General features: G+C 38.3%; 1 protein-coding gene across 1 annotated transcript in view; it reads left to right on the forward strand.

The window, feature by feature from the left end:
• The window catches only part of MACC1 (MET transcriptional regulator MACC1), a gene marked incomplete at both ends in the record, with an annotated part of 76,712 nt that extends 52,459 nt beyond the window's left edge, over positions 1–24,253 (forward strand). Inside the window, 4 exons of the mRNA XM_084260675.1 lie at positions 11,811–11,925; positions 14,191–16,226; positions 18,507–18,695; positions 24,038–24,253. Of these exons, the coding sequence (XP_084116801.1) occupies positions 11,811–11,925; positions 14,191–16,226; positions 18,507–18,695; positions 24,038–24,253 (2,556 nt within the window). The remainder of the gene's footprint in view (positions 1–11,810; positions 11,926–14,190; positions 16,227–18,506; positions 18,696–24,037) is intronic.
• Between the last annotated feature and the right edge of the window lie 1,168 nt (positions 24,254–25,421).

A 25,421-nucleotide genomic window follows, 5' to 3' on the forward strand; every position in this document is an offset into this window, starting at 1 on the left:
CCATCACACATCAAGGTGTGTGTTTGATTTGATGCTTATAAATTAAATGTTAAATTGATATCTACACATTATGACACTTGTATACTTCAATCAAGGAGCCCCTGACAGTGATGACAAGGATACATGTGTTATGGTAGGAGTGACCTGCAGTCTTTCAACTGCACTGTAAATGTGTTGTGTGTGTTGGTGTCTGTAGAAAAACCCATAAAATAACAAAGTGATTAGAAAAAAAAACAAATGATGGAATGAAATTCTGCAGTATTTCACATAACACAACACACATTTTGAACCCTTATTATCTTGAGAAGTAGAAGCTAGTTAAAGGTGCAAAACTCAAGATTTGCTGCCAAGGAGGTGAAATGGGTAGGGCAATGCTTTGATCATCAAAGTCAGTGACCTTTTGGAAAAGCTGTGAATGCTTCCTCCCACGTTTCAGTACAAATGGAGCAAGGACAGTAAACTTATGAAGACGAAACAGAAAAAAGTGCTTTTCTTCAGGGTTGGCATTTGGAAGGTGTTGCTGAATAGGCTGAATTCTTTGAGCTAACACATGGCAGGTGCCTTCAGGTTCCTAACAAGGAAAGTCAAAGTACTAAAAAGCGGTTGTAAGTGTGGTCTGGATTTTGGCTTATTTCACTTGTAACCTTCTACCTGGTTTCTTTCTGTCTGAAGCAAATGTTACTCTATTGCTGATCAGTCCGAAACAGGCCAGCTATAGGAACTCCAGCTTTATAGAGGCATTGATTCCAAATGAAATAGCCTGGGCTGGTACCATTGGGGACTTTGTGCCCTGGGATTTTTAGTGATATTTGAGACAGTTTTCTGTTCCTTTCAATCTGCTGTACCCAATGTATGGAACACTGTTGGTAGTACACTCCAACAGGGACAGATTAGCCTTCCCTCCTGCAAGACCAGCTGTCAGAAAAACCTCAACTCTAGGCAGTGCATGAAAATTACCTTTCAAAGTGAAATGAATGTGGTTTTGCATGATGTTTAAATATCCTAGTGCTCTCAATCAATTTTCTGTAACTTACTTCTGTAGTCTGACAAAAGCCTATGTAGCAGTTTCACTTCAGGTACCAGGTGATTATTCTTTCCAGTGAATGGAGCATCATATGGCTGCAGAGGTGGTTTTGGATGATAAATGATGCCCAGGGTTTTTCTGTGTAGCATGCCAGAGCAGTCAAAGAACTGAAGCCTTTTTGGAGACTTTATAGTATAAAACACTGAGCTTGTTCAGTCAATCTGAAGTTTGAAGGCGAGCATGCTCGGTGTCTGGAGAAGGTGAGGCAAAACAAAGGTTTGACACCAGGATTTTTACAAAACAGAATAAGGGGCAGGTCCTGCAAAGACTGCTGTATCAGTGAAAATGAATTTACTACATGTAAAAATTCTTGAAGGAATGCAGGACTGACTGGAGTTCTGGGGGCTTTTATTTGGGGGCATTGAGGGGGAGAGGGAAAACCAGGGACAGGCTGGCAGAAGCTGGATATAATGTATTGAAATGCTGTGATTATATCTAAGAGTTACTGATCTGCAGCTTTCCACTTCTGCTAGAAATGCAGTAATATCAGCTTTGGTGAAAAATTTTAAAGCTTGCTGAGGCAGAATAAATGAAATAAAAACTGGGCCTACATTTTGGACTGATGCAGTATAATACACAGCTTTTCTGAGTCATTTTTCTGAAGATTTTCTGAAGGTTATCTGAGAGGCACTGTTTGGGAACTTATTAAGTATGTTTTAGTCTAACTTTCTGGGCAATTTGCACCTGCATCACTCCAGACATTGCATTTTGAGGGTATCAGCCAGATTCGTTATGGCTTCAAGTAAACCAACACTTTTCTGTGTAAAAAAGGATGAAATTTATGATAATTTAGAAATTGTTTTTGAGGTTTTTTTGGATCAGAGCTTGAGCAAATGACCCTCTCATTGTCTGTCCTGTGCTAATTCTCTCCACATCTTTAAGACAGTGTCATAACCACTGCACCTGTGAGGTGTTAGGGAATGAAGTAAGAAAGAAGTAAGCAACAGCTTTTTGCCTTCTTTCTTCACCACTGTCATATTAAATGCAAAGAAGAATAACATTAAGTGCTTTCTTCATGGCAAATGGCATGGAAAGATGTTATAGAGCTGAGTGGGAAGGATTTGTTGTGTGGGCAGGCACCCATCCGTGTATATTGCTTGCTGATCCTACTCCTGAACAAATTCATCTCTCTCAGCTGCTTCATCAGACTTTGGCCCCCAAAGTCAATGATGTTGGTTTCGAAGGTAGGGCTGTTAGGAAGAGCAAGCTGGTGCTGCACTGTTGCTTTTGGGGTTTAATAGAGACAATGGAAAATTAAAGTCAGCATAGGAATGCCTGGGCCAACATGGGAACTTCTCTGATTTCTTGTATGAGCAGTTCATTGATGGATTTTTGAGTTAGCCAACTGGCTGGTGAGAACCTTGGGAATAGTTTCTACCTTTGAGCCCTCCAGGGGGCAGGGCAAGGAAAATAGATCCTTATAATACTTCTCTTGGGCAATACTATCCATTGCAATAAAATAGTGTGGTTTTCCTGGGTAGAAAAACAAGTTTCCACTGGGATATTGGATCCAGGTTTATGGTGTACATCACCAGAGGGAGAACTGCTGCAGGACAGATAGCTGAACACTGTAATACAATGGAGAGAATGAAGGTGGATAAAGGATATAGGGACTGAAGGAAGAGGGGACCTGGAACAACTTTCTCACACAATTCTTACTTTCACTTCTGAAAAAGAAGAGAAAAATCTTAGAAGAGTGACTTTGTCACTGCTGCATAAAAGTGAATGAGACTGGACACGTTATTCTTCTTATCACACCAAACATTAAGGAACAAAATTATAGATGTCCTCTTCTCAACAGGTAGGAATACATGGTTAAATGAACCTGTAAGGCAGCTAGATTTAAGAACTAAATTTAGACACATAGAGGAATGCAATTTGTTCGGAACTTGTTGCCTCGAATCTTCTTGAACTTGACCATACCTTTAGAAGAAAACCCACAGTGATACTGTAGACTGATCTATTTTATTTCTTTAAAGAAAATAGACTCACTCCTATTTTGGTTATAAAACTACCAGCAATCCTGGAAGCAGCTCTGCCTCATTTTTATATTCAAGACTTCCTACATCTTCCTCTCACATATGTAGTCTTCTGTCATCAGAGATGGATTATTAAATGGGATCTGATATTTTATGACAGTTTATCTTCCTCTGACTTCATTTTTGTCACTGGATCATTACCACTTTAAAGGTGATTGGGCAGACATCTCAGTGAAAGTATTCTGTTAATGAAACTATTAATAAGAAGTAGTTAAAAGTACAATTCAGAGATCCAAATGTACTTCATTAGCAGAGAAACTATCCATTTAAGCATGATATTTGATAGAAATAAGAGGGCTTTTTTTTTGCTTGTCAAGAGAATGTGTAATTGCTGTGTAAAAGGAGAGTCTGCATATAATGAGAGGTACTGGGTTTGGATTTTAGAGGACAAAATACATTTTATAAATTCTCCTCCTTTCTTCCCTTCAAAATTACAATGCCAAAAATAACTTTTAAATTTTGGCAGGTGTAACTTAATGGAGAGCTCAGCCTATTATTAACAACACAGGCACAAATGTTTTAAATGCGATGATGTCTCACTGCTTGAGAAGAGTTCTGACCAAAGTTTGGGGCCTATAATTGCCATAAAAAGCAACAAAGAAAAGTGCACTTTCTGCAGTATACCTTGGAAAGTGTCCCTGTGATTAAGACTCCCTCTCTAATGCTCTCTTCACTATGTTCCTAAAGTGCCAAGTTCTTCACTAAAAACAGATCAATACATGAAAAATAGGTATCAGTCTTTCCTTGTAAATATTATCACAATCTAGCTAACATATTATTTGTGCTGTTACATATTCTCTGTGTCTGTTATGTGGTAAGCCAAGTAGAGAAAAACGTAATTTGTGGATGCACCGAAGAATGATTTTGCTTACAGTTATTAACTCTCTAAACTAACCTCTAATGACAACCAGAGGAGCTCTTGCCAAATGGATTTTCTTTCTTCCACCATATTTAATAGGATTATTTTCCCAACACAGGCTGGCTGCCTGTTTTATTCATTTTTTCCCATGTTGAGCTGACCACTTGTCACCCACCTTCCATCCTTTGTGCCCTCTCAGTATTGATCTCCCTCTATATTCCCCAGGAGAGACAGAAAAAGTGGCTGACTTGAGTCCCGTCCTGCCTCTCTCTCCTACCCACCATTCATGCCCCACACAAAAGGGGTTTCTTCTTGGCTAGTTTATACAGTTCGAAAGCTTTCCTGACATAGCTTAAACCTTGAAAAAAAACCCCTCCATTTGTATTGGCATGTTAACTTCTTTTTGTGTGTTTTGTTCTACCCCCTGCCCTATGTTCATCCCCCCTCAAGTCAACCAAGGCCAAAATGAAGTGTTTCCATATAAAAAGGCCCACCCTGGAGAAAAAGTCTGTCATGTTTATGGAAAGAGACCTTTTTAGCCCCCTGTTTCATGAGAAACACAGCATACTGCTGTGTCCTACAGTATCTTTCCTCAGACACTCACCTCAGTTTGCTGAAAGCAGAACGCCAGAAGAGTAAAGGCACCTTGTGTGTGTCTGGCTCTGAGGTTCGATTTACTTCAGGGCTAACATTGGGTGTTTTGCCCATATATCTTCAATCTACATCTGTCTAAAATAAGTGTCAGTATCCAGGCAGCATACTGACAGGCAATTTAGTCCTCCAGTTGGATGTTCAAGACTGGGTCCTGGCATTGTGTCAGCCACTTTGCTTTGGTATATCATTTTCAGCATGGAATAGCATAAAGTTAAAAATAAACCTCCATGTTTTCAACTTATCCAGCTGATACAGGTGTGTAAAGTCTATTTTTAATATTAATTACAAATAGGATTTCAAGAACTTTAAGAGCTGTGAGCGAGTAAAACACTGGCCCTTCTCTGCAGGTGGGTTCCGAAGTGTTCTTTGCCCTGCTGCTGTGAAGGAGAGCAGATCATGTAGGATTTCTATTATCACGTCACTGGACCAGATGAAACATTTAAATGATGAGAGAGTCAAGAGGGATTTTTCCCTGCCTGTGCTCAGCCCTTAAATTTGAAACTAATTATTTCTATGAAACGTGTAAGTCATAAGTGCTTATCAGTTCCTGATGAAGAACTGCTTCTCTACTTGATGTGGGTTTGATTGTCTGGAAAATGTTTTCCTTTACTTGCTTTCTGGGTGGATAGTAGATACATATAAGTGAAAGCGTTAAACAACAAGATGTTGCCAAAATCAAGTCTTTAGGACAGAGGAAGCCTCTTTTTTTTTGGTCATGCCTCTGTGACTACGAGGCCTATAAAAGCTTTTTTGTTTTTTTTTTAAAAAAATACATTTCCTTTGTTATCCTTGAAATCAGCCCTGAGATTGTAAAACATTCACTAGTGTTAACGCTTCTGCTACTTCTTCCTTCCCCCCACCACCCAAACTGCTTCCTGCCCTCAAAGATCTCAGGTAATATCTGCCTCTCTGCAGAGCTGGCTTTTGGCATTGACAGGCCGGGACATGAGCCTTTCCCAGGGAAGACCAAAATAAATACCATGCAAAGCTGCGAGTGCTCCCTAAGCCAGGCTAGTGTGTTGACGTCTACGGCTTTATATCCACTCACCATTAACAGGTAAGCTGCTCAGTTAAAAACCCAGGGTATCTGCATGCAGCTTGGATGCAAGTAAAATTCTGATTTAATAGAAAGAGAAGAAGAAATTTGGGTTAACTGAGTACTTTGGAAGTATCCTGTACTTACAAACCCATGGCCACAGCTATAGTTCACAAGGATATAAATAGCTAGCAGAGATTTTGAGATTCCCAGTTGTTCCCACTCCCTAGGTTGTTTGAAGATGTTGACAGTTGCGGTTTTTGTTTGATCCTAGCAAACACTAAAAGTACCCAAGAATGGGCAGCAGGGCACTAGTTTGCATGCAGAGCACGGTGCATAGAGGCTTTGCCCTTGCTCTGCAATGTTGGGTGTATTATGGTTGCAGAACCAAGAAATGGAAAATTTTACTGTTTAATGAAACTGCTAAATAAAAGGTGTTCCTTACAGAGTGCTTTCAACACCCGTTTTGAAGGAATAGCTCTGCTGGCATCAGGTTCAGTAATAACTTGTAGTATTGTAATCTCTGTGAAGGAGCCAGAAGTGTTTTCATAGGACCTCCAAAAGTCCAGGAAAAAACTGTGCTTCCAAAGTACGTACAGTTACTTACAATAAGCAAGAATCCAGTGAGATTTTTAACTATTGTTGTTCTAGAGGCTTTTGAGAGGTGTTAAAGAAATTAGTGTATAGAAGAATTAAACTAATATACTTAGGAAGTTTTCCTTTTTCAGTAAAAAGAGGAACTGTTACAATTTAACAGTGCAAAGTTGGGTCCTTGCATTCATTTGTTAATGACATCTTTACTTGACATTTTCTGTTCTTAAAAAAGTTATTTAGTAATGTAAATAGAAGGCAACATATTTTATTTTTTTTCCCGAGGCCAAAGAGAAAACATGGAGTATTTCAGAGTGGCAGCTGTAACCCAAGTGACAACATAAAAACTTAACTACACATTCTTCAAGCTTCTGGAAAACAATATTCCCAAATGTAAAGTTTAGAACTGAAAATATAAATACTCCAACCCTTGTTCTTACAACAAGCACTTTTTGAATGATAGATGTGTGAAACGCAGTGTAGAGAGAGTGTCTATAGTATAGTCATTTTTGCGTGCATCATGTTCCCCAACTGGGCTGTGAAGCACTCAGTTCTGGGTCATGCAGAGCTGAGCAGAGGCTGTAAGATCCCCCTTGTGAGCTTGTGGAAATCTACTGAGAAGATGACCCACTTCAAGTCCCATTCTTGTTGTGCTGAGACTACTAGGTCTACCCTTTAAGGCTAGCTCAAATGAAGTATTACGAGCAGTGATTATGTCAGTTACAAGCAGCAGTGTAGACATCTGTGGTGTCTGCAGAAAACTTAAACTCTGGGTTCGGGAAGGAGTGTGAGTGGCTCTGCAGTTCTCATGGGATGATAAATCTTCAGAACTTTGAATATGTAGGTAAACTTGGCAACTATTTAACAACAGAGTAAACAGATCAATTGAAAATGTATTTTTCTATCATTATAGGCAAAGTGACAAGTAGCAGGGTCACACTAAAGCATTAAGATTTCTGCCAAATATTAGCAAAGTTGTTAATATAGAGTTGCGATCTCTCAAGGTGAAATGTTAAAAGCCATTTCTGTCTCCACTCAGACTGAATCACAGCTAAATTTCCTTGACTGTCACACATGCACTAGGCTGAGAGCTCAAGTAAAAGATTTTATCACTTCAACTGAAGGTTTTGTTTGCTATCCTTTACTATCACTAGCTACAATACCACAGCTCTATCCTGTAATCAAAGACTGGTAAACCCAGGTCCAACTGTCTGTCACTACACTCAACTGTGTAAAGCTGTTCCAGGCCAAAAGAACCAAGGGACTGTTAAAATACAGCCTATTACTGTAACCTGTGTTTAACTAGGAACGTGTTCATCTGCTGAGAACAGTCAGTGGTTTAGATTTGATGATGATGGGTAGTGCTTTCTGAAACCATCTCTCATCTTTGTATTGCTTTCTCTTAGAATTCCTTTTCTCCTCTCTGTTTCACAGAATTTAAAAAAAAAATCAGTATACTCAGTGCTTGATCACAGGAGGAACACTGTATTTATCATTGTAGTGAATATGCTTTGCTCCTTTTTTCAGAGTAAACTTGTAAAGTAAGTCTAACAACCCAACCTATATAACTAGCAAGTAATTTTTCCCCATGACAGCTAAAAATGAGCTTGAGGAATGGGGCACATCTCCGTCACCTGCTTCTGTTGATTGTTCTGTCTCTGCAAATGCATAACCTTCATCCTCTGGATACAAAGGCCATGAATCACCGTGAATAATGGTATGTCTGAGTAGCAATATCCATGTAACGTGCATGTAGGAGTCTGTGAGGAGACACTGCCACAGGACAGCTCTGCTCTCAACACAACCTGCTTTTGAAGAGGGCTGAATAGGGTTAAGGTTGAATGAAAGGCAAATTGCTGGTGTCTTGCTCTGGGATGTTGATACTTTAAAACCGCAAAATAATGTGTTCTCTCTCATTTTTGAGGGCAAGGGCAGTGGGGAAGTGTTTGCTTTTGGGCTTTTTTAATTTTCTTCCTTATCACTATTTTGAGCCCAGCAGGACATGTTTTCTTTGGTAGAGAGACTGGAAATTAAAAAAAAAAAAAAAGTGCATTTGAATTTTAAATGATCTGGAAGAGAATTCTGGAGGCATCACATGCAGCAAAAAAGCCATTTGCAGCAAATCTGTCTCCTGGCTTCTGCAAAACGGAACTTTCTACTTGAGACTTTCTTCTTCCTCTGGTGTGTTTTGAATTCTTCTGTAACAACGTGCCTGCCAGCCACACTTTGGGTCCTGAGACCCCAGCTCTTATGGGTCAAGCAATGCACTCCGGGCTTGAACAGCAGAGTGGACTTGGCAACTATTTCTTGCCCTTGTACAAAAAAATTCCACTTCTCTCAACAGTCACTCAGGTTCATTCACTGGTCACCTCCATTGCTGATCTCTCACCAGCCTCTTCACTTCTTCATTCCCTGCTCACTTCACACTGTGAGCTGTCATACCATCAGTCAAATAATTCTTTGCACCATTAAGCACTTGTCAGTTTACATCTTTCTTACTCAATAGCTACAGCAAATGAAATCTTAGCTTCTCTTCCTTCCCATATATAATTCCCTCTTTTTGCCGAAAAAGGGTTTCATACCTTTCCCTTTAGCAATTGATCTATATGGCTTTATATGTAACACGTATGCATATCTCTTCTCTTGTGGATGGTTGTTCTCCTGGATTTGTCACAGCAAGTTCATAATTAACAGGGTTGCCTGTGAAAAGTTTTGTTTGGGGTGCTATTTCATCACTGAATGCGGTCACAGAAAAGGGGGAGCATTGGGTTTTCTTATTTTCCTAGTCTCATGCAGAGGCCCTGGGGATTTATGCATTCCCAGCACTAAGTCTGGAATGCAGGAGAGATGAGATCCAACCCTGGTGTCAGTTCATGTAACTCTGCTCAGGAGGCACATTGCCCGGTACCCGATGGTGTGTGTACAGCTTGTCCCCAGCATTTCCCACATCCCTTGACATGCTGACCAAATGTGGTCATCTTTTGCCCAGGAATGTTTACATCTTCCCTCCTTCTCTCATCCTCTTCTTGGCTGGCCTGACGACATGCCTCAATCACAAAGGCTCCCTCATCATGCTCTCATACCAAGGAATGCTTTTGGGAGGCAAGGGGCTTATTTTTGAAAGTGGATTTCCTTTTCAGAATCTGCCTTTTCTGTCTTCATGCCAGGCTAGTGGGAAGGTTTTAAGGAGTTCCCAGAGGGAACTTTTAGGAAATGGCTTATTCCGTTCACAGAAATTCTTAGCATTTGTAAAACTTCCATATGCAATCTTGTTGTCATGTCTCTTGTCAATATACTCCCACTGTATAAGGAGATTGTTTTTCTTTCTCTCCACCCCACCCTCTCTCCCTTCCCCAGGGTTTCCTATTTTAGCCCCTGTGCATCTACTTGCACTCTCGTGCTCTTTCCTTATCCTTACTGTCTCCCACTTCATACAGCAATTGAAATTATTGTGGGTGTTTTAACTACTTAAAGAACTGTTATTATATTTATATGTCAATTGATCAGTAAGTCAGCAGTCAGAGTAGTGCCAGCAACATGTACAATGGTATTGTAAAAGCTAGACTTTCTTTTGGTAGATTTATTGGGATTTTAGACTATGGGTACATTACACTGGCGTGATTAAATGTTCCCAATCCCTGAAGAACCTCAACATTTTGAGATGCAGCAGCAAAGCAAAATTTATTTCCTTTAAAGGAATCTGTAGACATTATCAAAGATACTGTCTTTTATCAGGGATGGAGGGAACAGTGTGGAATGTCAGATCTCAGAATTACTGTGTTGGAATGAAGGAGATATTTTACTTTCCAGTTTGGTTCTTGTGGGGTATTAATGGTGGAAGCCACAGAGTATTAGACTTGGAGGCTAGCTTTCACTGCTACCTGAAATCAGGACCTCTAAGGCCAACATCTGAGGTTTCTGGTAGGAGAGAAATGTGAAAGTCTGTGCAGCCTTACGATAGCAGAGCGGCTGGGTGGCAGTTGGGCTTAGTTTGGCCTCAGCCTTTGGTCCTGCCTGAGTGCAAATCAGCACCTGAACAGATTGCCATTAGCTGAAGGTAGCTCTCCTGGGAAGAACAAAAAGTACCAAATTACATTCACAGTGGGGAAAAAAAAAGTGTCTTAAACCATGGCATTGTGCAATAGGAACAGAAAGCAGGCTTCCAGTTTCTATTCAGTGATGTTTTGATAAAAGGTATGCTTCCCTTTCCCCATAACTCACCTCCTAGAATTGTAACTAAAAATTCCATTTTCTTAACAGCTTTAGTAAAACCAGGCCCAATGCATCTTTCTTCTTTTTTTTTTCTTCTATTGCAAACATGATAAAATGAGATCTGCTTAGGCTGCAATTGCTGTTGCAGAAGTAACAGGCTGCTGCTGACTATTGTATCATGTGGATAGACCCAAAAATGATTCTGGTTTTTTACTATTTATTTTTTTGGGGGGAGGGTTGTTTTTGTTTGTTTGTTTGTTTTTAAACACATGTCTTAATGTATCTATTCCCCATCTGCATTTATATCCCAGTACATATAGGATAGTGAGAGGATTCTGGAAAAGTCACTAAATGATCTCTTGGTTTATAAGACTAATATAATGAGCCTTCATGCACAAAAAAAAAGGTGTAGAAGATAGTATTTCCTTCAGTTTCTGTTTCAGGGGCACAATAACTTAGGCACGTAGGACACACAAGCAACTCCTCTTTCTGGGTAGTTGAAAATAGCATCAAACTGTTGTACCTTGAGAGCCTCATCCTCCTTTTGCATGGCTCAGAGGGGTGCCCCTCCTGCCTTGCCCTTGTAATAGGTTTGCTGTTGACTTTCTTTCAACCACAGCATCTGTTTTGCAGCCCTTTTGTGGCCCAGACCACGTGTGAACTATGGCAAAACCAAACAGAACTTCTTGTAGCCAGAAGAAGGAAGAGCAGGGACCTGAATGTCTTCTCTTGTGTTGTTGTGCTGGCATGGCCCTGAAGAAGGGTACCACAAGTCATTCTTGTGCAAACTAAAAGGAAAATCTGACTTGATGTTCACTTAGGGAAGACCATAGGAAGAATAATACAGCAGAAAGGGTTGGAAATATTTTATATTAATTGGCAAATAAGGAACAGATCGAGCTTTTCTACTTTAGTAATTCCAGTGAAATTAACTGAATTCTTGAAAACAAATTGCTGAAAACAGAAAATAGGATATTTATTTTTAAAAAAAAAAATTTATTCAAGACCTTCTGAACAGAGGTTCTTGTACAAGTGACTCAGTTCCAATTGCAAAATGTTTAATTATGTGAGTTATTGGACTTCACTGTGGAGTTGCGTACTGTATTGTACTGCAGCTGTAGCATCTGGGGGTTTTGCTGCAATTTAGGTAGCAAGATTCACTCAGGATTGTGACGCTCTTGGACAGACTCCATAAATTTACTCATAAACCATAACTTCCCTTTTTTTTTCCATTTGTGTCACATCACAGGAGAAAAGCTTAATTATTCATCAACAGTCTCCCCTTTCACAAATTGCGTTACTTACTGATGTTTTATATGTTTAACTGTTTCCTAGGAGGAGAGCACTTCTAGTAGTGGAACAGATTCCCCAACCAGTGGAGAGATTCCACGGAGCAGGTCAGAGGGGGCTTTGATTGACGTGAATGACAGGACACCTTCAGCCAGCTACAGTATGTCTCTTCTGCTATTTTCTGTACTAAGGTTCACAAATTAGTCTGTATTTCTGCAAAACTCTCAATAGTGTCAAGAGCTACAGCTACTCTGTAAACCTTGTAACCATTAAAAAAAATTATTTATTGTTGCTTGTACTTTGCACTACTCAGGCCATCATAGCTGTCCTTGGAGTCATAACACAAGGGGTTGTCACAAGGACCCTTATAAGGAACTTGCTGGCAAATGAGAGAAATCCTCTCTCCTCTGCAGTTGTACATGTGGTTCACACAGTTTGGGAAGAACAGCTGGAATTATTAACCTTACATGAATAAATGCTATTTATGGTATGCTTACTGATGGTTAAGATAGAGAAGATAAGAGGGAATACTTAGCCAAACTGCATTAATTTACAGTTTTAAGAATCAGGAAGGTAAGGTAATTTTTGAGTTAACACAGTTTAAAACCTGGACTCTCACCAATATTGATTTAATCTCATTGCTATTTTAATCCAAATGTTAAGAAAACAGTCCCCTCCACAAGGTAGGCATTCCTTTAGCTTTTTATCTAGTATCAAGTGTGAGTAATGGTGAGCCTGGCACTTGCTGTGTGAGTTGAGGATTGGGAATTAAATCCTCGCTAATCTCTTGCGCCTCAGTAATATGTGCATGACAGTAACCTTGGCATGAAAAACATCCAACCTAAAAACTCAGGTTCTGCTACAGTCTTTTGCTCAGACTTTTCCTGTGAAAATGCACCCTTTAGGATGGTGTAACAAACCTTACTGGGGTTTTTTTTGGGATTAATTTATTTTTTAGTACCTAATAATGACCTGACTGTAATAGCATCACAGCAGACGGACAGCTTTTGGCCTGTGGGCAGAAGCAAAAGGATGTTTCTGCTTGTGCTCGAATAGCACAACCCTGTCTGGTGGCCCTGGCCAAAGCTGGGTACCAGAGGGGCAGGAGGCTGCCCCTGGGCTCAGTCCCTCCTTGCAACTCCCCTGGAAGGCTCCTGACAAGACAATGCCTGAGACTTCCAGATGGGCAGCTGGGAAGCAGGTAAATTCCACTTTAGTTCTGAATTGGGCATTTTCTGGAACTGTGGAAAAACTTAAAGGTTTTGGCTTTTTGATAGAACTCACGATAAATGAACCCAAAAGAAGTACTAAGAATTCAAGGGGTTTTTTTTTTTTTTGGTTTGTAACAGAATGCATTGTCATTCTTGCAATGGAGCTATAATTAGTAACCTTGGAGATGGAAGGTACTATGGAAAGTGTAATAATGAAAGATATAGATATGCTGAAAGAACAGGAATGCTGAATTTTCTCTCTAAAATTAAAATTCTTTATACGCATGTACAAAGAAATGATTGTATAACCTCTGTATATAGAAAAATAACGGCAAACTGAAGTAATAAAAACCCTTACCACAAAAGTTGCAGATACTCTATTCAATTGCAGGAAATCTGAGTCTTAATCAACCTATAAAACAGTTTCTGTGAACAGTTATTAATATAAAATATAAGGACATCTTGTCTTCAGAACGAACAGACATTACTGTTAATAATGAGGTTTTTATTAGAAAACATATTTAAATATCACTTATACACCCCTATTTATCTATTTAAGCGCAATGTCAGAAAAATTAGTAGTCACAAAAAACATTTGTCTCCAAATCTCAAATTGTACAAGACCTCATAAATTATACCAATGAATTGTTTTAATGGGAAGCTGGTATAACAAATTCCACACACATTGAGATAAATTGAAAGAGTGCTGTTATCAATTAAATACATGTGCACTAGCAGGAAAAGGAGTGCTGAATAATGCATTTATCTGTACTATCTACAGTGTTCAAAAAAAGAAACAGTAGCTGTTTAATCTTTGCAGAGAGTTAGACACAAAGGAAAGAAATCTACAGCATTTTGTTAAGAGGCCAAAGATCATTAGAATGTAAGAGTTTAAACCTTATGGAACCTTAGAACATTAGATGCCAATTAATATTCACAGGAGTTGATAATGATCAGCACCTCACAGAGGATGCTTTATGTTCTACAATGCTAATTCCTTAGCATCCTTTCTATTATACAGGTTCTTAACACTACTTAGAAGTCAATATTTATAGTCTTTAAAAACCTGAAGGAAAAATATATAAATGATCTATGTTCATTTTAGGAAGATAAATTTAGTCACATGTTAGCTTAACAGACTACCATTTGGAAATGAATGGAATGTCTGAAGCTTCTGTGCTTTAGGAAATGCTTCTGTTTTTTCTTTTAAACAGATGTCAGTGAGAGTAAATTGGATTCGGATATTGACTGGTCTGATGTATTCAAACATGCCCATGCTGTTTCCAAGACTAATCCTTTCTGGAATGAACTGTCAGCCTCCAACCCTTTTGTACATGACATAGCTGCTTCACATAGAAATGAAAATAATAAACGCCTTTCGATCTTAAAAGAAAAACCCTGCTTGTTCTCTAAAGTTTCTAGCAACAGGGATTCTTTGGCTTCTTCAGGTGATGAACTAGATATTGATTGTCTTCTAAGAAAGACTTCAACAAGAAGATCTGGACGATCCAAGAGTGTCTCTGACTTCCTAGATATTGTTGATAACAGAAGATTTAATCCTTGCAAGACACCTCAAAAACCAATAGCTTCAGACATGACATGGTTTCAAAATGACCGTGAAGCCTACAAGATGGCTTGGTTGAGTCACCGACAACTCACCCGGTCTTGCCTAGATTTAGAAGCCATGAGCAATAGTCCTGGATGGGCACAAACACAAGCTACAGACATTCATGTAGTTTGTAAACTGGATCATGAAGGGGGTTCAGTGCAGCTACCTGACTCGGATATCAACATTCATGTCCCTGTAGGTCATGTATTACCTGGGGAATTCCAAGAAGTTGGTTTAAAGGCTATCCTTAATCCTCCATCATCGTTTAACAATGAGCTGTCTAGCACTGTAAGTCCTCTGATAGAACTTAGGCTGAGCAACCTCAACACAAGGGAAGACATTTTCCTAGAGGTGAAAGTCGCGGCTAAAGTGAAGAACGATCCACTCAGCCAAGTTATGAGTGACATTGTATGTTTTTTCAGTCTCAATAAAGAAGGGCCTTTTAAGAAGCTAGAGAATTGCTACACTTATCAAGATACCATACAAGTGAAGCTAACGGACCTCAGTCACGTGATGTATATAGTGATTGCTGTGCAAGCAAACAAAATCCAGCCTCCAGCAACTAATGTGTGGGACTACGTTCATAGAATGGTCTCAGTTGGAATTTATGGTCCCAAATACATTCATCCATCTTTTACAGCAGTTTTTACAGTCTTTGGCCATAACTACATTCCAGGAAAACTCACAATTTGTGATATAAAAAAGGGGGGCAAAAGTATGCCTCCTGTTGTATTTCAGCTGTGGGGAAAATATACATTTCTGCTTGAAAAGCCACAAGATCTAAACATTTCTTTGGTATCCTGCGATCCAGATTTTGAAGTGAAGATGGAAGACCAAAGCAAAAATATTAAAGAGGAGGAGCTGAAAACTGGTGAAATGGTCCGCCAACAATTCCTGTTTTCCATGCTTGGATGTAGGGAGATGCATTTCTTTGTTTTCCTCGTTCAGATTAAAGTCTTAAAAAGTAGCCAAGTAATGCAGTTCCATGTTACGACTCCTGATCCAGCTCCAAAGTTAAGTGGAATTATCACTAGGCCAAAGCGCTTACAAAACCGCAAAGAAATCAAGTCTGCACCTTTGTTTTTAATACCAACAGTTAAATATCCAAAGTTTCAAGACAGAACTCTAAGTGTTAATACTTATGGAGTGGCTTTGAAAACTGTGTTGCGTCAAAATAAAATTGACTATTTGCTAGAATATTTTAAAGGGGACACAATAGCACTTCTTGGTGAAGATAAAGTAAAAGCCATTGGACAAGCTAAAATAAAAGAGTGGTACGTAGGAGTTCTCAGAAAAAAGATTGGTCTTGTACATTGCAGAAACGTAAAAGTGATTTCCAAAGAACAAGCTATGGACACTGCTGATAGTGAGTTAACAACCAGGAATCTTGTTGAACAAATGGCATTGCCATTTAAAAAACTAACTTACATCTACTCAGTAGTTCTGTCTACAGTATCAGAGAGTGTTTATGACTGGAGAGCTTTGGCTGAGGTGCTAGGATACTCACATATGTCTTTGGATGACTTTAATGAGGCACATGCTGATAAAGAATCAGAAAGAGTTGCACACGTTGTGAAGAGGATGAAGGAAGACTGCCATGCTAACAAAAAAAAGAGACTATTTCTTTATGAGCTCATTGTTGTAAGTATTGCACGAACTAACTTGATTATCGGGAATGCATTGCCAAGTAACTACTACATAGTAATGTGTGAGCAAAAAACCGTGGTCCTGGACCCTTCTGGGAATCTTTACAAATCTGAAAATAATACTAAAAGGTGTAGACACCTATAGATGGAAAATACATCTACACTCTCATGAAGAAAAAATACTTTGATGAATTAATTCTAAACAATGTTCTATAAATGTTTTAGGAGCCTTTCTCATTTTGTAGGTTGACTGGGTTGACTGATTTTGTTTTTAAATGGCCAGTTTTGTCTTTTGTAATTGAAGTCATCATTGTAAATTCCTTCCCTGAGCAATTCACATTCCAATTGTGAAGTATTTAGTAACCTTATAGCGTGGAAATTCTGTTATTTATATAACTTGTGTACCCAAAGGTACCGAAGTGCTTCATATTTTTGAAGCAAGGACATGCGGACCCATATGTTGAAGACAAGATTTTCTATCTGCACATGAGAATTTCATAGTCAATGTTGTAGTGACTTAAGGACAATATTGCAAGTATTTCCATACGTATTTTCACAGTCCAAGTTTTTAAGCCACTGGAAAACTTCCATATGATTGAATACTGTTGAATGTGAATCAAAAGTGGTTTTATTCTAAAGGCTTCCAGTTAAGAAGTTTGGTCACCATGATTAACCATGGTTAAAATGGTTGTTAACCATCTTAATTTATTTACATATCTTTGTGCAAATTAATTTGGAATTAATGGCTACTCAATACTGTCCTCAGCTCTGACTGAAAAGTCTACCAGCCTGTTTAGTGACAGCAGAGAATTAAATTTCTCATGTAAAAATAAAGTATTATAAAAATGAGTGTTTAGAAATTCACATTGTAACATTTCATTTAAAGCCTTTTGACTTCTGAATTGCAAACCTTAACAATTTTTATTTCTTATAACTAGTCTCTCCCCTTTGAAGTGCTGGCAGCCTTTTCATCAGGATTCAGTGGCCACTTACAACTCTTAAAACTGTACTAAACTATGCAGAATAAAACTAAGCAAGTATGAAGTTTAGTCTGACCTTATCTCTGTACGAAGAAAGGGATGGGGGGAGTTCAAGGTGAAAATGATCTTTAAATTGAATACAGTGAAACAGAGTTCATCACAGAACAGGCAAAAGATGGGGCAAAATTAAACTAACAAGATATCCTATTTTTGTTGATTGTATATGGCTACAAAGTGCCAAAGCAGGTCCCTGTCTTTGTAAAGTTAGACTTAAAGTTAGGTATCACATTTTGGTAGAATTTAGTAGTTATTTCTTTTATTTAGTCTCCTATTTTCATATTTAATAGGGTTCTTGATTGCCAGAGCAAAGGCAAACTTAATGGGTTTGTCTTCACTTTGCCAAAATACAGGGTGATTTGGTATTGTACACCCTATGCTGCTTCTCATGACTGTGTCTATCAAAAGTTCTATGCTTGCAATGAGGATTTTGATAGAAAGATGTTTTACAATTAAATCACACGAATGTCTGATTTCTGCAGAAATGCTTAACTTTTTAATAAAAATCAGTATACCAAGGAAAACTGGATTGTTTTTTCTGATCTTTCACTGAAAAAGTCAACATTTTCAGTGGACCATTTTGCTGCTAATTTAAGGAGAAGAAAAAAACACCACTTTTTTTTCTCATTAGCTCTCATCCAAACAAATAAATAAAGGAGAATGCAACATATCTGCGTTTCAGAGTTTCACTCCTGGAACTGTTGTAATTTGATTGTTATTAAAATCTCATTTGGTATGGAGGAAGAGTTTTATTTTTGCATTTCTGCTTAATGCTCAGCTAATTATCAGTTCTGTGGGAGAATTAAATCAAAAGGTGCTGGCCAACGTAATCAATGATTTTCCAGAAAACAGCAGACGAAGGACCACACCTTAGTATAATAGTGCTCTAACTTCATTTTCATGTCATACTTCTAAGAAGCTAAAATTGATGTCCCAAATATTTTTGTTGGAAAAACATATTTTTCCTTTAGGATCTGTAAGCCTGGCAGGATCCATGTGACAGTGGAATGTTGAAGCAGCTGAATGCCAGCTTACTTTTTTCTTAGCTTGTGGGCAATTTTCCTATGAAACTATTGGCAACACCTTTTGCAGAAAAAAGACACATATTTGTAAGAACACAAAATAGACAAAGAATCTTCCTGTCTGCTTACAAGTGCAGGATAGTGCCATAAAAACAAATTATAATGTTCTGTTTGCAATTACTGATGAAGGAACACTAATGAAAATGGTTGTTGCAGGCACTTTTGAAAATAGATTGCCAGGGATTAGTGGCACGTCTTACCCAGGACACCATCATTTTGACTTCAGCTGTCAAGCTTGGCAGATCCTGGCGGGAGCTTGCAGAGAAGCTAGCCCGACTCACAAAGCAGCAAATCGAAGCTTATGAACTACCCCACCAAGGGAAAAATGGCACCATAACTCTGGAGGTAAGGTTCTGGTGGAACGGTGTGTGCACACTTGCTGCTCTGCACAAGCACATTTCTTCCTCTTCTGTGCTTTTTGTGCTGCTTTCCTTACACAGTTTGGCCTCCTTATTTAGGGGACCGTTCATTTCAGACACAGTGAGGAAGACCATCCAGTTCTTGCAGGAGCCACTTCAGACCATTTACAATAGAGCTTTTGCTCTTTCCACTGAAAGGAAACTTACCTCCACCATTAACATTTTCTGTGCCTGACTAATATTTATCATTCAGCTTAAGCAAGATGTGGGAAGCTCTGACATCAATTCATCACCACTTCTCCACTATTATATGAACATGGCAAACCCATATTTAATTTTGTAGTTTGTCGGGCAGGTCATGCTACTTAGCTTCCTTTGTAAAGTACTCTGCTTATTTGGTAGTATGAGTTCTAAATAAAAGTCATGATGTCCTCTCAGATGTATTTTAATGTGTACAAATCTAAGGAGCAATTTAGGTGCCCTATTATATCTGTAGAGCCATCTGATGCGCCCAGAGATACCTGTGGCACCCATGCAATGTCAGATATGTCACAAGACTTAGGGTGGGCCCTCATCCATGCCTATGAGTTAAGCACCAGGCAATGCTCCTGGCACACCTTCACCAATTTGCTTCCTCCATTTCTCTACTTTTAACACAGAAGGACGCAGCAGGTCCACTGTTTCCCACAGAATTATGTGCCAATGACTGTTTTTTACCCTGGACATCCTCTTTTGTAAGCATTGCTGAAGAATGCTCATGCTAACCTTTCTGCCTTGACAGCTTACATCCAGGCTTGACTATCCCTCTGCATGTACTGTCATCCTCTGATCACTGCATGTAATGCACATGATCCAGCCTGAATTCTCTCTCACCTCTCGGTACCAAAGGAATCCCTGTTTCCTGTTCACAGCTTCACAACTATTTGAGATAATTTATCTTCCTTTTTCTTTCCCTTTCTGATCCTTCCCATTCCACAGTCTGAGTGCACAGTCTTTCATTTCAGGTTTATCTGCCTGATTATAGCTATCAAGAGATTTCTGCTCTAATCATGAACCACTACCTCTTATTCCCTTTGAGTTCTCTACTCTCCCACCCCAATCAATTGCTGATCAAAATTCCACATTTACTTACAAGGTTCTGAATTCTATGCAAAATTATCTTTATCATTGCTGTTTGCAAACACTGCCTCTTCTTCTGATGTCGCTTTTCTCTTTCAGCTACTTTGTGTGTTTTCTTTTTTTCAGTTGTTCTGGGTATGTTACTTGTGCCTGGATGCACCTTTCTCCTTAAACTGTTTTCTCATAAAACTCTGTTCTATTAATCCCTACTCTGCTACTCTCTTTAAGTGGAAAAAAATAATTAATCACCCTGTTATTTGCTCTGTGTTTGCACCATGTTACTCTATGAAAACGAAACAGAATGTGAATGCTTATCATTTCCAGTATGTTTGCTTTTAAACTGGTATGTGGTGCCTTGTCTAAATTCCTAGACTTATTTTACTTACTAAGCTTTCTGTGTTTGTCTGACAAACCCCCAGCTTTCTATAGAAGGAATTATAGACCTGAACAATGTGCAAGTCTACTGGTCTCCATGGTATTTGGAAATGTTTTCTCCTTTGCTAACAGCCAGCAGAACTAAAAGAATCTTAAAGCTCTTTTCCTAGCACTATATAAATATATATATAAATAAATATATTATAAAAATATATAATATAAATATAAAATATGTTTTATACATGTACTATGTTTTAAATGTTGCTGCTCCCATCTTTTGCCTCATACGTGCTATTCTTTTATTTGTAAGAGATTTTTACATTATTGTTACAATAAACCACCAAATAGATTCTCTGCCTTTCAGTGACAGTATCTGCTACCAGATGATAATACAGTTAAATTCATAAAAAAGCCAATAATAAAGTATTTTTTATTTTTAAAAAGAACATTCAACAAGCAATCAAAGATCAGGATATGGCTTTGATTTTCTGTAATTTCTCAAGGATTATGGTGGGCTCATGAGGAATTTTTTTTCTGCGAGCTTTGTCCACATGTGTAACTCCAAAGCACACCAGGTTTCTAGCACTGGTATGTCATATGAACATGCAGCATCCTCATTGTCCTGTGAATCTAACCTTAAATTGGGCTTTGTGTCACTTATTTTGTATATTCTTTTATTGTTGTTGTCGTCGTCATTGATGTTATAGTTGTTACTGTCTTCTTTTGCTGTCCTATTAAACTGTCTTTACCTCAGCCCACAAGTTTTACCTATTCTTTTCTTGCTTTTCAATTCTCTCTCCCATCCCACTGTGGGAGCAGTGAGTGAAAGACTGTGAGGTTGTGTTAGCTGCCTGCCGGGTTAAACCATGACAGCATTAGTCTGACTAATTTCAGAATGATTGCTGATCACCACATTTACTTAGCAGGCATAGAAGAACCTTGATTAAAACCATCTTATCCCAGCCTGGAGTTTTCTAATGGAAAAGAGCTTTCTCATTCATATTAGTTGTTGGTGTGATGACAGGAAACCAAACAAGGATAGGGATTTTTTGACTAATTATTGAAGATTATCTGAAATTAACCAATTTGTTACCCACCAAGGGCCGTTATACCATCAAGAGGATTGATTGGTTGAAAAATGTTTCTGCTTTTGAACTTAATATTTTTCTTAGTGGAAGAAATCTCCCAGATGATCACAGAAGCAACTTGAGGTACATACAATTGGTGCCTAGATTTTGAAGTGCTTTTCATCAGTAAATTCCAAATCGTTTTACAGAGGATGTAGGCATCATTATTACCTACTCAGCAGAGGAAGTGGGAGCAGAGGGAAAGCTCATGCATGCAGCTGAGATGAGACTTGCCCAGCATGCTGCAGTGATTTAATATTTTGCCTGAAAATCTATTTCAATATATGTCAAATGCAATTCAGTTCAGCCATTGCATTAGAGTACGTGGGTGTGGAGAAGGACCTGCCTTAGAAGCCTGGTTTGCAGCATTCAGTGTGGTGTGTGTGCAGATTACTTCTGAGTTAATGATGCATCACTGATGACCAGTTTATAAAGCTTTTATTTTCACACACCCCTTTTTTTTTTCTTTCCTTCTTTCCAGGGTTGTGGGGGGAGAAGTTCTGACAGAATAGAGGAAAGCAGGGCTTGTATTTTAGGCATAGTTCATACAGTTCTCTGATTGCAGTGTCAGACTGATCTTCAGCATAAGTCAAAACATAGCATCTTTTCATAGTCACTGTCCTTTCACATTCTAGTGAAGACAGAACCTTGTAGTCTGATCCTCCAAACAGCTTGGTCTAGCAGGAACATAAGGAAGGGAAGAAGGAAACAGAGAAAAGGCATAGCCAGTGGTAGAATATCAGGAACTCCCAGCTTCCCTTCTTGGCTACCTTTGTTATCAAGCTAGAAAAAGGAATATAGAAACTTCTCTGCTCTCAGGAGAAATACAACAGTGGTGAGCTGCTTTAGTTCATTAAAATATGTTGTTTACAGTAGTACATTAAAAATGTTTCCAACATAACACGTCTAACAAAAGGAAAGAATTCACCACTCTCTTTCCTCCCACCTAACACAAAATAACTTTTCTTTCCTCCTTTCATAATCTTATGGTTATGAATTAAGATAGATTTGCTTAAAGCAAGAAGTAGGAACTATTCATTTTGGGAAAATGATGATACTGTTCCCCCGTGTAGACCTAAAGTGAGAAACTTCTTTGAAAGAATAGACATTTTTTTATGCCTTAAAGTAAAGGCAGAAATCAGACTAATCAGATTGGGAGACATGCAACTAGGGATATGAGTTTGATGGGTTTTACTATTTGAGGATGAGGGAGAAAGACAGCAGAATTTGAGGGACATGTTTTCAGAAACTATGATAGAGTCAGACTTGGGGTTCCTAGCTCAAATGTGGAGAAAAGCTCAGAACTATGAGTAAAAAAATACTCTGTCACTCAGTTCCTCAAGGGATTAAGTAAATAAAGTTTAAATCAAGGAAGTAGAGCTTCATGTTGTGTATTATTTGTGTATTCATGGGATTATATTGATGAAATAACCAACTTCCTGAATTATCCTTCAGAATCAAGAAAACTGTTTTTCCATTGGAAGGGAAAAACATGTTAAAAAAAGTTTTATAATTAAGAGGCTTCCTAATCAGCTATCTATATATAAATGTACATGCATCAGTCCATATGCTTCTATTTCTGTTGAAACAGCAAATGTCAGTACCTTGTAGGAAAGAGATGGGTTGCTCTGTGGCTCTACAATTGCTAAGTCAATTGTCCTTTCCAAAACATTTATTGCCAATCAGGAGCAGGAAACCAGAAAAGGGATAACCCAAGTTAAATTTTTAAAAGCAGCAGCTGGAAAACAATCTGTTTGTTTGTAAACTAAGCAAACTTACTCTGGACATCAGCACTTTGAAAGATGCAAGTCCAGCTTGGTATCTGAATCATGCTGTCAGGGCTTAATTACTGTCACTAGATCAATGACAAATTACACCTGCTCTATATTTGTTTGCCATAAAAGAAACATATTGTAGTTTGAAATAAGGAGCATTGCTAACCTGTCCTTTAATTTCTCTTTTTCTCTGGCAAGAGACTTTATAAATTGCATGACCTGATTTAAAAAAATTGAATTCTCAAAGCTTTTAACTAACTTGCTTTTTGAAGTGTTTGCTCTTTCTTTATTTTTTAATTTCATTTCATTTTTTTCTTTTTTTTTTTTAATGCAGATTTTAAATATAGATGAAATACCTGTTGCTGTTACCACAAGCCATTTTTTTAAAGATAAGAAGCGTGTTTAAAAGTTCCCGGCTAAGTAGTGGGATGTTGATTAATGATACAAAATGAAGCAATAACCACCAAAACCACAGCCAAACTCCAAATAGGGAAATGGCTGTTGAGTGTATGCATTGTAAAAACATCCAAGGAGAGAAGCGTTTTCCTTACACTTCTGTGCTTCGAGTTATACTTTCAGACAGGGATATATTTCAACTTGGTGATAGTCATCTGAATGAAGAATATGTCTTTCCATTATTATCCTTCTAAGAATTTGAGAGTTTCATAGAAATAAAGTAAATAAGGTTACTTAAGTACTTATATCAACAAGCATTTTCATAGAATCATAGAATCCTAGAATGTGTTAGGTTGGAAAGGACCTTTAGAGGCAGAGAGCAGGGACACCTTTGACTACATCATTTTAGTGTGATTAGGGGTGAAACACTCATTTTGTTTTTTCTTTTCTGTAAGTACATTTTCTACCACTGGAAAGAGTTAGATACTTTTTGCTTAATAATTCTTCCCCCCCAACCCTTGCTTTTTTTTTTTCAGATGATGTGGAAACCTGCATATGACTTTCTCTACACATGGGGTGCCCATTATGGAGACAGTTACAGGGATGTTTTACAAGACCTGCACTCAGCCTTGGATAAAATGAAAAATCCAGTAACAAAACAGTGGCGAGAGTTAACTGGAATATTGATTCTTGTGAACTGCATGGAGGTATTACGGGCAAGTGCTTTCTCCAAAATGGAAGAAGAAGAATAGGCTACCAATTTTCTGAAAAATCTCTTGGGAAAACACTGCTGATATTTGTGTTTCAGTGATGCTTGCAGAACAGAACATAAACCAGTTTGTTTTGCCTGAGTTGTTTGGTCTAGCCCCACTGTTCTCACCTACAGATCACCAGAGCTTGCTAATGACTACTCAGTAAATAACAGTAAGGGATTAAACTAGTGAGGTCAACGAAAATTACTTGAATTCTATAAGATAGTCACTAAAAGGAGCTATTTTTGATTGCACTGACTTTCATGTGGAAACCAGTTTTAAAAACAGAACTATGTATGGATGTGTTTGGCCTGTGAAGCCTAGGTTTACATTGTTTTCAGTGAGCTATTAAATTTACATTACATTGGTGCCAAAACCCTCAACTGCAAGTCAATGGGTGCTGGGTAGCCTAGAAAAAAAACCCTTTAGGATTCTTTTGTCCTCAATTGGAACAAAATTAATCTGAGAAAACAGGAATCCAGTAGTTACTTGCACCTAGAAAAACAGGTGTGCTCTGCTCAGTCCTTCCAAAACAGCTTCTGATGTCCTTGTTGGAGACTGGAAGAGACACATGTAATTTAATGGTCAAAAGTTATTGGTTTTGATTGGGTCATTGATGTAATTAAACAGGTGTGGGTTTTGTTTTTGTTTTAAATTTCAGCAAATGTTGCTAGTTGCTGCTGAGCAGAAATTCAGAAAAATCAGGGTGCCTTCTCGTTGTACTTTATGCACCCCTTTTGATCATTTGCTTACAACTACTGTTGAAAGCAAAGGGTAAATGGGGAAGAGTGGCTTTGTAGATACAAGGCTGAGGGCAGTTCACACCAACTTCTGTTGATCATTTTCTTCTACTTTACCATATGAAGATTATGGGTGATGGTTACTATTTTCTAGAAAAAAAAATGTTAACAGTGAGGTGCTTTTTAGATTTATTTATATTATGGAGCAATTAGGTACCGTTAGTCATATGTTCTAAAAAGAACCCTGATCACATGCTATCAATAAAAATCTTTCAATTGCTGAGTAGCTTATTATAAATACATAGAATGCAGGCTGAATAATAGCTACAGACTAACTAACTTTATTTAAATTTTTTACCATAAGATTTCAAATATATTTTTAGTTCAGTGACAGATCTAAAGGGTTAACTCTTTTTTAAATTTTGAGC

Source organism: Gallinula chloropus (genome assembly GCF_964237585.1).
Source record: "Gallinula chloropus genome assembly, chromosome: 2".
NCBI lineage: Eukaryota > Metazoa > Chordata > Aves > Gruiformes > Rallidae > Gallinula > Gallinula chloropus.